At 47.1% G+C, this 13,463-nt stretch overlaps 2 protein-coding genes across 2 annotated transcripts in view; one reads left to right on the top strand and one right to left on the bottom strand.

The window, feature by feature from the left end:
- nek3 (NIMA related kinase 3) overlaps positions 1 to 6,704 on the top strand; it is a 49,707-nt gene extending 43,003 nt beyond the window's left edge. Inside the window, exon 14 of the mRNA XM_065281650.2 lies at positions 6,151 to 6,704. The gene's annotated coding sequence lies outside the window, so the exon portion shown is untranslated. The remainder of the gene's footprint in view (positions 1 to 6,150) is intronic.
- On the bottom strand, positions 908 to 3,342 carry lpar6a (lysophosphatidic acid receptor 6a). Its single transcript, XM_065281646.1, has one exon. The coding sequence runs from the start codon at positions 2,559 to 2,561 to the stop codon at positions 1,473 to 1,475; it is 1,089 nt and encodes a 362-aa protein (XP_065137718.1). The 5' UTR covers positions 2,562 to 3,342; the 3' UTR covers positions 908 to 1,472.
- Positions 6,705 to 13,463: the final 6,759 nt, after the last annotated feature.

The raw sequence follows: 13,463 nt of genomic DNA, 5'->3' as shown, positions 1-13,463 counted from the left end.
GCGAGCTTCAAAGCACGAGTGAGCTGTGAATTGTCTACGCCGTATAGCTGTGGTTGTTTTACATGAATATATTGCATCCGGTTTTAATAGATAAAGCAAGATCTTCAAGCATGAAATGCTTGAACATGTGATCTGATTGCAGATTTTAACTAGCGTGTTTAGTCATGACTGAACGTGTTGACAGTTCCTGCCAAATCTAGTACAGCTGTCATGTCACAAATACGCAGTTTTGATGTTTCTCAACCTCAGTTACCCCATACCTCAAATTGGTTTAGCCTAAAGCAGATGTCTTATTTTCATATGAAAGTTGAAAACAAATAATAATACAGAACGTTCGAGCGTTGCTCAGCTTGTTTTTAAGGTCAGCTGTTTTATGCACGTTAATAATAAGCTATGGTGCAAAAGTTGTTGTTGTTTTAGCAAAGTCTTGATGGCCAACCATATTTATTTTTCTCTCTCTTTATTAAAATACAAACAGGAAATTGCCAACAACACAATTTTTAAACCAACGACAGTCATCTCTTTTGAGGAGACTGAAGTCATTCGATTAGTAATCAGGCTTTCATTTAGGTTTAACAGGTTCCTGCTATTGTTCAAATGAAAGGCGAGTTCACACGTTAGCTTTTAATTTGATTCTGTTTTTAAAACCGCACACATTTCCTGGTTGTATTATAATGAAACCGATCGAGATATAGTTATATATGCAGTTCACTTTGGTGTAATGATGGTACTGTACATCTGAAAAAAAGTGCATGAACTGATATATAGAGCTAGAGATCTGTCACCTTGCATGGCATCACACCTTCACACTGTCAATAACAGTTTGAAAATGAGCTTTGTGATTGCAGCTACGTATTGAGTCAGGCATACTTGCTCTCTTAGTGGATGTTACAGACAAAAACTGATGGTAATGATTTTCAAACTTTATTTTCAAGTGAAGTTTGTAGCAGAAAACCAGTGCATTATGACAGTGTCCACTTCAGTGCAAAGTTAACATACAGTATAAAGTGCCATTAAAAAAAAAAATCAGCTTGTTAATACTATGACACTTCAGACAGTCAGTGTGTTTGCATTAGGAAGATGCGTTAAATGATAACTCTGGTTTGAATTAAATAGTGGTTACATCATAGCACGTTCACTTACCACGTAAGTACATTCACATATGTCTACTTTAAACTAGTTCCAGTTTGCTAAGTATCAGTTAAGTAATCCAAATGTTTGCATATTAATCCAATGAGAACAGGTGTGGCGCCCTGCACCGTGTGTGTTTTCAGTCGGAGTTAAATCCATTTAAAAGGGCATAGCTTGCTTATCACCATGAGAGATATTAACAAACTCAATTAGGGAATATTCCATGTTTACACCATAGAGTGCTTACAGTAGTTCCCCTAAATCCACTTTATGAGATTACTTTGAGATTTGGAGCCGGGATAAGGTGTGGAGCGAGCATCCATTAGTCCTGCACTTTTATCTCATACATTGGACTCATTATGGAACATCTTGTTCTTAATAGACCTCAGGCTGAACTGAAGGGTGGAGCTCGTCTCCGACTGCAAGGCCTCGGAGAACTTCACGTCAATCGAGCGGCCCGTCTGCGACTTCCTCTTAATGGAGTTTTGTATCGTCTCGGACGTAAAGTAGTAGACGATGGGATCGAAGCAGCAGTTGGACACCGAAATGCACAAAGCGATGGGATAGATGGCCCGGATCACCGATTCCACCCCGCACCCCTTTAAGGTGTTCGTCCGCACCAGGGAGTAGAAAACCAGGTTGACGTTGTAAGGTATGAAGCAAAAGCAGAAGATGGACAGGTGGACGATGATCATCCGCAAGATCTTCTTTTTGTTCAATCTCCCTCCTCGACTGATGGCCTGTGGCCTCCTTAAAGTCTGAAGCACCATCGCGGAGCAGATCACATTTAAGATCAGGGGTATAAGGAACCCCACGGTCGTAATAAAGATCACCACTTTGGAAAGATGACTCTTCCATTGTTTTGAAGAGAAGTTCTCAAAGCAGGATATGGTGTTGTTTCGGGAAGTGGTGCTGTTTAGCATGAATCCCGTCGGAAGACTTCCGCACAGAACCAGGACCCAAACGGCAGCGCACACAATTCTGGCGTTGCGCTTGGTTCGGAGTCCCCTCGAACGGAAAGGGTAGACGATGGCAAGAAAGCGGTCCACGCTGATGCACGTTAAAAACAAGATGCTCCCGTACATGTTGGTGTAAAATAGCGAGACAGAGAGCTTGCAAAGCAGGCTACCGAACGGCCAGTTCTGTTGGATGAAATAAAAGACCCTCAAGGGCAGCGTGAGAACGAACAACAAGTCTGATACAACCAGGTTCATCATATACGTGGTGGTCTCGTTCCTAAGTTTCAGGGAACATGTGAAAATGTACATGGCTGCCACATTTGTGATGAGTCCCACCATGAAGACAATACTAAACACTATACTATAGAGGGGATATTTAAAACCGTCGTTCTTTTGGCAAACGGTCCAGTTGCTCAGCTGCAAAGGGCTGGAGTGGTTGGAAATTTCCATCTGGGAAGTTGCGTTATACATCTCAATGAGAAACAAAGGAGCTCTACGGGGTGCCAGTTAGGCAAAGACAAAACAATACGAGGATTTCCCTCAGTCCGAGATTTAGAGCATGGCTTCGAACCCCGAGATGCTCTCGCCTTCAAGGGCACATTCACGTCTGTTAGCAGTTTTGAACTGCGAGTGATCAAACGCTTCCCGGCTGCAGTCTTTAACAAAGCGTGCTGGGTTCTGCGGGGGGGTTAGCTCATGTTGAAGGCATTTTTTCCCCTGAGACTGTGGAGCCAGACCCCAACTACCTCTTCCCCTCCCCCTTCTATTTGCCCTTTCCCCAGCCTCCCCACAAAACTGGAGCCCCTAGGTAACAAGTTACTCACTTTAAAATTTTAAGCCAAGTAGTCCAGTTTCACTTGGGCACATGAATACGTACGTCCATAAGCATCCAAACATATAGTAATCCACAAACGTTAAAATCCACACCGGATAAATTCCAAATAATTCCAGCTTGTATCCCTCAGTTAGTCCTGTCTTTGTCTCTCTTAGTCCTGCAACGTCAGAGCACCTGCTGAATGCATAAAGCACATTGTGTTGACGGGGTATAAGGGCTAGACACGCCGTCTCAGTCCTGCTCTCTGAACGTCTGACAGTGTAAATGAGTGAGTTTAGCTCACAGCTTCAACTAAAGGGGTTTGTTTCCTGACCCACCCCCTTTTCCTTACTACTCTGTCTTGGTATCTCCGCCTCGGGGGCTTCTGTGCTCGCTCTATTGAAGAGGCGGGGTGGGAGACAGCCGCTCTGTGAAGGGTTTTACAAGTTGAAGTGTTATCACTATTGACTCACCAGGGCTCCTCCCACCTCCTGGATAAGTCCCTCCCCCTCGTGAGAGACTGAAAGTATTACTCCACAGTGTGCATGCTGCAACTGAGCTTTTCACATTTGTTTTGAAAGTGAATAATATTATATAAAATTAATGAATATTATCAAAAGATCATGGGTAGATTTATGTGTTTTAACCTACAATTCTTCAGGGGGAATAAATATGGGACAATTGCTGACATACCAATATGAATTTATTTAAAGAATATTTGTTATGTGGCATTTTAATATCATGGCAAATTTAACACATTGTGACCCTTACAAGAAGCACTCTGATGTTACTGTGATACAGCAATAGAGCCAGATGGTATACCATGGTACTTAATATTATTTTGTCTCTTTAAGGGCCATGATAGGTGGAAGGCCATGTCTGGTTTAATTTGATACTTGTCACCTATTAATTGACTGAATGTCCTATAGTCTTAGTAATAAATACCGTATGTACATCAGTGGTCTCCAACATGGTGCCCGCGGGCATCAGGTTGCCCACACAGAGTCTGTGAGGTGCCAACCAAAGCACATTCTATTAATAGTCTCAATTGTAATATTTATTTATTAAAAAATTTTATATTAGCTTGGCTTCTTGTATGTTAATATTTAAACAATGATAAAACTTATCAAAAAGTAAAATAAAATAAAATCAACAACAAAAAACAAAAACGTTTAAAGATAGATAAATATCAAAAAGTCAGAATACAGCATTCAACAGACCCATGGTATAAGTTTTTTTTAAGCATGCTAGTATTTTGGTACATATTTAAAGTGCTATGGTAATAAAATATTACTTTGTGGTAAAAGGAAACATTCTTGAGGTATCTTCAATAAACACAATATATGATATCTACACTGTAAAAAAAATGCAACATTGATGTAAAACCAACATATGTTTTATGTTACTATAATTTAACAAATAAAGTTTAACAATTTCAACTTGTTTTTATAAATAGTGTCAACGTATCATTTACTTGCAAAACCATGGTTATATGTAAATGTATGTATGCATATATTAAAGGGATAGTTCGGCCAAAAATGATATTAAACCCATGATTTACTCACCCCGAAGCCGTCCGAGATGCATATGTCCATCGTTTTTCAGACGATCACATTTTCAGATATTTTATCAAATGTTTTAGATCTTTCAGTTGATTAAATGTAATGTTACGGGGTCCACGACCTTCAAGTCCAAAAAATGTGCATCCATCCTTCACAAAATAAATCCAAACGGCTCCAGGATGATAAACAAAGGCCTTCTGAGGGTAATCCGCTCAGTTTCGCTGTAGAAATATCCACATTTAAAACTTTATAAATGAAAATAACTCGCATCCGGTAATGCCGCCATCTTAGTCGCGTCTGCATTCAAGATCAGAGCTTTACGCAGCGTACGGAGGTTTCTCTGCTGCTGCTCTGTGCCCCCGCCCTCCGAATTTGTCATACGTCACTAAGAAAAGTGCGTACACTACGCTAATACTCTCTCCTGAATACAGAGGAGTCTAAGATGGCCACGCTACCGGAAGGTATTTATTTTCATTAATAAAGTTTTAAATATGGATATTTCTACAACAACACCGCGTGGATTACCCTCAGAAGACCTTTATTTATCATCCTGGAGCCGTTTGGAATTATTTTGTGAAGGATGGATGCACATTTTTTGGACTTGAAGGTCGTGGACCCCGTAACATTACATTTAATCAACTGAAAGATCTAAAACATTTTCTAAAATATCCGAAAATGTGTTTGTCTGAAAAACGATGGACATATGCATCTTGGGCAGTTTGGGGGTGAGTAAATCATGAGTTAAATATAATTTTTGGCTATCCCTTTAAATATACTGTGTGTAGGTGTAAACACAATGGCTCTACGATGCTCAAAACATTGCTTTGTTTGTTTGTTTGACAGAGCAACACTAGCTGAGCCAATGGTGTGGGTTTGAGGCGGGACTATCAGTGTGGGCAACCACTGGTAGATAGGGCAACGTTTAGAAAACATTTGTAAATCCTTCATATTGTCTAAGAGAAACAATTATTGATATAATAAAGAGATATCAAGTGTAATTTTGCCTTTTTAGAACAAATACATAAACACATACAACTGCAAACTCTGTGCTTTCCAAGGTATAACCATACACGAAAAGCAGACAAGGGGCAAAACAGAGGAAGTGTAAGCAGTAACCTCAGCAAAACCTTTCTTTCTGTTTAGATCCCTCAAGGCATGCTCCTGTACACCACACCCCTATGACATATTGCACTTAACCTTTGACATCTTATGCAATATTAGGAGAAACCGGTATTTGATAATTAAGATGACATGAATCTGGTTCAGGTGCTTAGTAAATGGTTCACGCATGCAAATGTTGTGGTCTGTTATTGATTTCAGGATAACTGAATGTTGAATTAGCTTAAAAACTAGCCATTTCATTTTTACATGGATGAAATGATACTTAAAAGTATCATGCTTTTGACGCATTTGAAGCTACTCAATTCAATTTTATTGATATAGCATTTTGAACAATTGTTTATCATACGAAAGCAGCTTCACATGAAAACAAAGAAACATCAAAGCATTGCAATATTTAAATAAAGTCTAGGATAGGAAATTTGAAGCTACTGTACATGAAGTCATTTCGCATGAAGTAATGTAATGAATAGTACTTAGCTAATGTAACTTAGTAACACACGTCTGTGCCACATAACATCAGTATTACAGCACGACTTATTGTTGTTATTGTCTGTGTTACTAGGCAACCGCTTCTGCAGAACTACGGCTGCATCTGAAAGCTTAGGCAGCTGACTTGTTGCCTCGCTGCCTAATGAGGAAATGACTTCGGAGGCATGAAGGCAGCTCAGAGAAACGCATTCAGACACACTACACACGCAGTGTAATGTTTAAAATATAAACAGAGAGCGCCTTTGTGATAACTAATCCAATAATAAAAAACTACAATACTAATTTCTTGCTAGAAATGCAAATAAAAGGTGTAAAAAGTGAAACTAGTCATTTGTTTACGCTAAATTTGTGCTCGACCAGGCTTCGACCAATCACATTCCCCATGCACGCCCACGCATAGAATTGTGGGACAAGAAAATGAAGGTATCTCAGGTGTCGGAAAGTAAAGCAAACATTAGATTCGGATGCGCCTTGATTCCTTGGAATGTTGCCTCCGAAGGCACCATGTTAGGACGCAGCCTATAAACACTATTTTTATTATTCACATCAATAGCTGTGTTTCATTGCATCCTCCGGAGGTTCATAATGAACTGCAGCTAATATATTTTTTTTTACGTTTATTTTATTTTGTGAAAACCTGACAGGTATAGGGAATATCTGTTTCTATAAAATCAATAAGTCCAGTGAAGCTGTACATTTAGAAGAGCTTTATTGATTCACTAAAAATAAAATATGTGGCGGTACCCTTTCAAAAAGTAGACCTTAAAGTATCACTTATTTAAGTACATCAGAACTACATATTGGTTCCAATTGTATACAAATCTGTACCTAAAAGGGTGCCGTACCAAAAAAACAATTTTCTCAGAGTTTTATAAGTGTGATTTTCCCATCAAACTATAAACCACTCTACCACCCTGATTGACAGAAGTGACATTAGCAAGCCATTAAGATTTCTGTATGCTTTTACCATCAAACCATTATCAACAATGTGCATTTGATGTAATTGTGTTATTTAACCTCATGAATATCACTGAAGCATCACTTCAATGTAGAACGTCTCGGTTACGGATGTAACCCTCGTTCCCTGAAGGAGGGAACGGAGACGTCACGTCGTGACCGACGAATTGGGAACTCGCTTAGAGAGACCAATCTGCTTCGAACACTACTAAAACGCCAATGAACTTGGCATTGAGATATTTGCATAATGCTGGCGCCGCCCCGCCAGGTGCGTATATAAGCAGCAGGTGCAAATGAGGAAATTAGCTTCTTTTTCGCTGAGAAAGCCGGAAAGTGTGACCGGCCGTAACAGCAGGTGGCAGCACCTGTGGCGACGGGACGTGACGTCTCCGTTCCCTCCTTCAGGGAACGAGGGTTACATCCGTAACCGAGACGTTCCCTTTCAGTCGGTCACTACGACGTCACGTCGTGACCGACGAATTGGGAATCCCTATCAAAACGCCACTAGGGGCTGACCTCTTCCAGTGTCTGCGTAAAGCCCTCCGGTTCCACTTAAGGAGGAGGAGAATTAGGTTTTAAGGCAGAAGGCCGGGCACTAGATGTTCCTTTAACCCCACAGTAGTGCCAGCGACTGGGAAGCGCCCTATCTGAGCGGGATAGGAACGCTGCGGAAGCCACCACCCGTCTTAAGGGTTAATGGTGGGCGAAAGTCAACCGTAGTTGAGGTAAAATGACAGCCGTGGCTGTGTAAGCAAAGCAGTGCTCTGCTAAGGGAAACGTGGGCTAGTAGGATTAACCCCACGGAAAAATACTCACAATGGAACCCGGTGGGACACAATGTGGAGCCCGAGCCAGACACGTAGGTTCGCGAGGATACAGCTAGTGAAAGGCTGACAGCCAATGCTCCGCAACAAAGGCTGCCAAGGCAGCGGAGGAAGAGCAAATCAAACCATTACGCATTTTTGCTCTGAAGGCCTTCCATACCGACACAGTTATGAAGCATCAGTTGGAGGCTGCAAGCCGACCTGCGAGTCTGCTCTCTGTGCCCTCCCTGGTGAGGAAAGAACACGAGAGGATACAGGCTCGATACGAACACTGTAAAATCTAATGAACGTATTAGGTGTCGCCCAACCAGCAGCTCTGCAGATGTCTGTTAGCGAGGAACCACGAGCTAAAGCCCAAGATGAGGCAACGCTCCGTGTGGAGTGCGCTCTCAAATTAAAGGGGCAAGGAATACCCTGAAGATTATAAGCCAGGGAGATAGTATCAACTATCCAATGAGACATCCTCTGCTTAGTGACAGCTTTCCCTTTCTGCTGGCCACCATAACAAACAAAGAGCTGGTCTGAGGTCCGGAGGCTTTGCGTGCGATCCACGTAGAGTCGCAGTGCGCGTACGGGGCACAACAAAGCCACGGTTGGGTCTGCGTCCTCCGGAGGCAGCGCTTGCAAGCTCACCACTTGATCTCTGAAAGGAGTAGTGGGAACTTTGGGCACGTAACCTGGTCTGGGCCTCAATGTTACGCTTGAGGCAGCAGGACCAAACTGAAGGCACGAGTCGTCAACAGAGAATGCATGTAAATCCCCTACTCTCTTCACTGAGGCCAATGCTAGCAGGGTCAGAGCTTTCATTGATAAAAGCTTCAGACTCACAGACTGCAAAGGCTCGAACGGGGGGGCCTGCAGGGCTTTCAGCACCATGGACAGGTCCCAGGGAGGAATAGAAGGAGGGCGCGAGGGGTTTAGCCTACGAGCGCCTCTTAGAAATCTAACAACCAAATCATGCTGGCCAACTGTTCTGCCGTTAATAAGTGAGTGATGAGCAGAAATAGCGGCGATATCAACTTTAATGGTGGAGGGTGACAGCCTACCGTCTAACCTATGTTGAAGATATAAAAGCACGGTGTTAATAGGGCATTCTCTGGGGTCCTCGCGTTGCGAAGAGCACCAGGTGACGAAAAGGTTCCATTTAAACGCGTAAGCCCGTCTCGTAGACGGAGCTCGTGCCGCGTTGATTGTGTTAGATACCGCCTGCGGTAAATCACTTAAACCTTGCGCGCGCTCAACGACCACACATGGAGATCCCACAGGTCGGGGCGCGGGTGCCATAATGTGCCCCCTCCTTGAGAAAGAAGGTCCTTCCTCAGGGGAATCCGCCAGGGAGGGGCTGTCGCGAGGAGCATTAACTCTGGAAACCAATTCTTGCTCGTCCAATATGGGGCGATCAGTAAAAGGTTCTCCTCGTCCTGCCTGACCTTGCACAGTGTCTGTGCGATTAAGCTCACTGGGGGGAATGCGTATTTGCGCATCCCCCGAGGCCAGCTGTGTGCCAATGCGTCCACGCCGAGGCTGCCCTCGGTTAGTGAATAAAACAGGCGACAGTGGGTATCGTCCGGCGACGCAAACAGATCTATCTGCGCACGACCGAACTTCTTCCAAATTAGCTGGACCGTCTGGGGGTGGAGTCGCCATTCGCCGGGGCGCGCAGCTCGAGAAAGCGCGTCCGCTGCTGTATTGAGCGAGCCCGGAATGTGAATGGCACGAAGGGACCTCAGATGCTTCTGACTCCAAAGGAGGAGATGACGAGCGAGATGCGACAGGTGACGGGAGCGCAAACCGCCTTGACGGTTGATATACGCAACGGTCGCAGTGTTGTCGGTGCGTACTAGTACATCCTTCCCTCGCAGCTCCGTAGCGAAGCGTACGAGTCCCAGATATACTGCCCACAACTCTCGGCAATTGATATGCCAGTGCAACTGGGGTGCTGTCCACACCCCTGAAGCTGTAAGCTCGTCGTACGTGGCACCCCAGCCCGTGTCGGACGCATCTGTGTGTACAACAGCATGCTGAGCGATCTGTCTCATGGACACACCGGACCTGAGAAACGCGGGGTCCGACCACGGGGGGAATGTTAGGCGACACGCAGGTGTAATGGTTACACGATGGATGCCGGCGCGCCACGCTCTCCTCGGGACTCGATCGTGAAGCCAACGCTGAAGCGGTCTCATATGGAGCAGTCCGAGCGGTGTCACGGCCGCTGCTGCAGCCATATGCCCCAGGAGCTTCTGAAATTGTTTCAGCGGGACCGCATTCTTCCCTCGGAATGAACCGAGGCAAGTCAGAATTGACTGGACGCGCTCTTCTGTCAAACGCGCCGATAAATCGATCGAGTCCAGTTCCATCCCGAGAAAAGAGATCCTCTGCGTGGGGCAGAGTTTGCTCTTTTCCCAGTTGACCCGAAGACCCAAACGGGCGAGATGCCGAAGCGTTAAATCTCTGTGCTCGCACAGCGTCCGTCGAGAATGCGCTATTATAAGCCAATCGTCGAGGTAAGCCAATATGCGAACGCCGCTCTCTCTGAGGGGCTTTAACGCCGCCTCCACTACTTTCGTGAACACACGGGGAGAGAGGGATAGCCCGAACGGTAAAACTTTGTACTGGTATGCCCGTCCCTCGAACGCAAACCGGAGAAACGGTCTGTGACGAGGGATTATGGACACATGAAAGTACGCGTCTTTCAGGTCTATTGCCGCAAACCAATCTTGGGGGCGAATTGAATTGAATATTTGCTTCGGTGTTATCATCCTGAAGGATCTCTTCTGCAGAGATTTGTTCAGAACGCGCAAATCCAAGATCGGTCGCAACCCGCCGCCCTTTTTTGGGTACTATAAAATACGGGCTGTAGAAGCCCGATCTCATCTCGGTTGGAGGGACCGGCTCGATCGCGTCCTTCGCCAACAGGACTTCGACCTCTGCACGCAGTACGTGTGCATCGGACGCTTTCACCGTGGTGAAACGAATGCCCGAGAATTTGGGTGTGTGCCGGATGAATTGAATTTCGTAACCGAGGCGAACAGTGCGTAAAACCCAACGAGACGGGCTGGGAAGCTGAAGCCACGCCCCCAGGGACCGTACGAGGGGAATTAACGGCACTGTCGGGGTACCCGCGGTGGGGCGGCTGAGCGGGACAGGTGGTACTGCCGGTACGTCTGCTGAGGCAGCATAAGTATCTACAGTATGTGTGTGTGTGACACTGACCTGAGCCCGCTGAGGGTGACGGTCGTCTGGTCTCCTCAGCGGAGAGCACAGACTCCGAGGAGGGTGCTGGTGGTCCCGTCTCCTCAGCGGAGAGCTGGAACTCCTCAGAACACCCGCTGGCGATAGAGGAGAGGGAGGAAGAGCATGTGAATGCCCGCTCACATCTCTCTCGATCCTCTGAAGACCTGGAGAAGGAATAGGAATGCACTCTTTTTGTGGTTTTGTGGGTGCCGGCTGAGAAGCCGGCGGAACAGAAACAAAAGGAAACCAAAGATTCTCCACCCGGCCCTCTACCGGTGGAGGGAGCGATGCCATCACCGTCTCCCGTAGAGTGATCCCATCCAATCCCAGGTCGCCCGTCTCAGGGCCGCTTCGTCTTCCGTTTGCCACGGGAAGCGGGTGGGGCGGGCGGGGCGAGCTGTCGACGGCTGTTCCCCCTCCGTGGCCTGGAAGATCTTCTAGTGGGGGGGGCGGAGGCAGCCGCCGCAGGGCGCCCTCGGCGAGGAGCAGCCGGGCCCGCCGGCGCTGGAGGGCGAGATGCAGGTCGCTTGCGCCGGGGCATGATCTGTGCGATCGCCTCTGTCTGCTTCTGGGCGGCGGAGAACTGCTGGGCAAAGGACTCCACCGACTCACCGAAGAGGCCAGCCTGTGACACTGGAGCGTCCAAAAACTTGTTCTTGTCCGCTTCCGACATGTCAGCCAGACATAGCCATAAGTGGCGTTCCTGGACCACCATCGTGGACATGGCACGACCAATCGCCTGCGCTGTCACCTTCGTAGCGCGAAGAGCCAGGTCAGTGGCAGCCCGGAGCTCCGAAAGGACAGGCGAGTCGTGTCCTCCCTCGTGCAGATCCCTCAAGGCCTTGGCTTGGTGAACCTGCAGCAACGCCATTGCGTGCAGGGCTGAGGCCGCCTCTCCACATGCCTGGTGGGCAGCGCCCGTTAAACCGGAGGACTGTCTGCAGGCACGAGAGGGGAGGGTTGGGCGGTCCTTCCAAGAGGGAGCGTGTGCCGGACACAGCTGCATCGCGACGCCACGCTCCACGGGAGGGATCCCCGTATAACCCTTAGCGGCTCCGCTGGTGAGGGAGGTGAGGGGGGAGGGCTGAAACGGCCGTAATCTCATGGAAAACGGCGACTTCCAGGTTCTAGTCAGCTCCTCGTGCACCTCGGGGAAGAAAGGCACCGGTGGAGAGGGTTGTGAAACCCGGGCAGCTCCAAAGAACCAATCATCCAGGCGGGACGGTTCGGGCTGAGGGGGGGGAACCCACTCTAACCCTACGGTCTCCGCCGCTCGAGCGAGCACGGCCACCATCTCTGGATCGAACTCCGGCGTCCCAACCCGACCAGAGGGAGGAAGGGCGTCGGGGTCCACGTCAGGGGGAGGAGGCCCACCCTCGGATGCTGCGGCGTCGGTGGACCCGGAGGGCGGCACGATGGATTCTAGAGTCATCGTAGAACACGACGCTGAAGTCTCCATCGGCACATCAACCGGCTGTGGACGAGAAGGCTGAGAGCCTGAGGACGAATCCCCCGCTCGGCTCAGCACAGTGATGCGCAGGTCGTCTTTTGAGAGCTTCACAGCCGCACCGTGGCGGCGTTCAGCACTCGCATGACGAGGGTTGCGTTTTTCCCGGAGGAAAGACAACCGTCTGCGCAAATCCACAAGGGACATGTTCTCGCAGTGAGAACACTTACCCCCAGCGAACGCTGCCTCTGCGTGCTCGATGCCCAAACACGAAAGACAACGCTCGTGACCGTCCTTCGGACCCATGTACTTGCCGCACCCAAGATCGCACGGACGAAAAGCCATCCTGAAAAGGACGCTGATGTCCGGATATACGAGAGAGTGGCTGCCTTTAACAAGGCACAAAGCTCTCTCGTATCACTCTTTTAGGGAAATTCACTCAGATGCTTAGTTGATGAGCGCACAGGAAGGCAACGCACACACTAAACTCAAAACAAAATAAAGATGAAGAGTCGTGGAATTAAGCGAAGCGTCCGCTGTGGTACTGCTAGTCCAACCAACTTCAGCAATCGAATCCCACCAGAGTAGAGTAGCTTCTCAGTAGCAGATACTGCCGGCTTTCGAAGCGATAAAAAGCTAATTTCCTCATTTGCACCTGCTGCTTATATACGCACCTGGCGGGGCGGCGCCAGCATTATGCAAATATCTCAATGCCAAGTTCATTGGCGTTTTAGTAGTGTTCGAAGCAGATTGGTCTCTCTAAGCGAGTTCCCAATTCGTCGGTCACGACGTGACGTCGTAGTGACCGACTGAAAGGGAACTATTATGTGACAAACAATAAAGGTGTTTGCTTTTATTTTTAAAAGTTTGTTATTTTGATAACATTGAACCTTCTCTTAAAGGGACACTCCACTTTTTTGAAAA

Source organism: Paramisgurnus dabryanus, chromosome 8 (genome assembly GCF_030506205.2).
Source record: "Paramisgurnus dabryanus chromosome 8, PD_genome_1.1, whole genome shotgun sequence".
In the NCBI taxonomy this organism is placed as follows: Eukaryota; Metazoa; Chordata; class Actinopteri; order Cypriniformes; family Cobitidae; genus Paramisgurnus; species Paramisgurnus dabryanus.
Note: the sequence above shows the minus strand (reverse complement) of the source record. Positions and strands in the feature narration are given on the sequence as shown.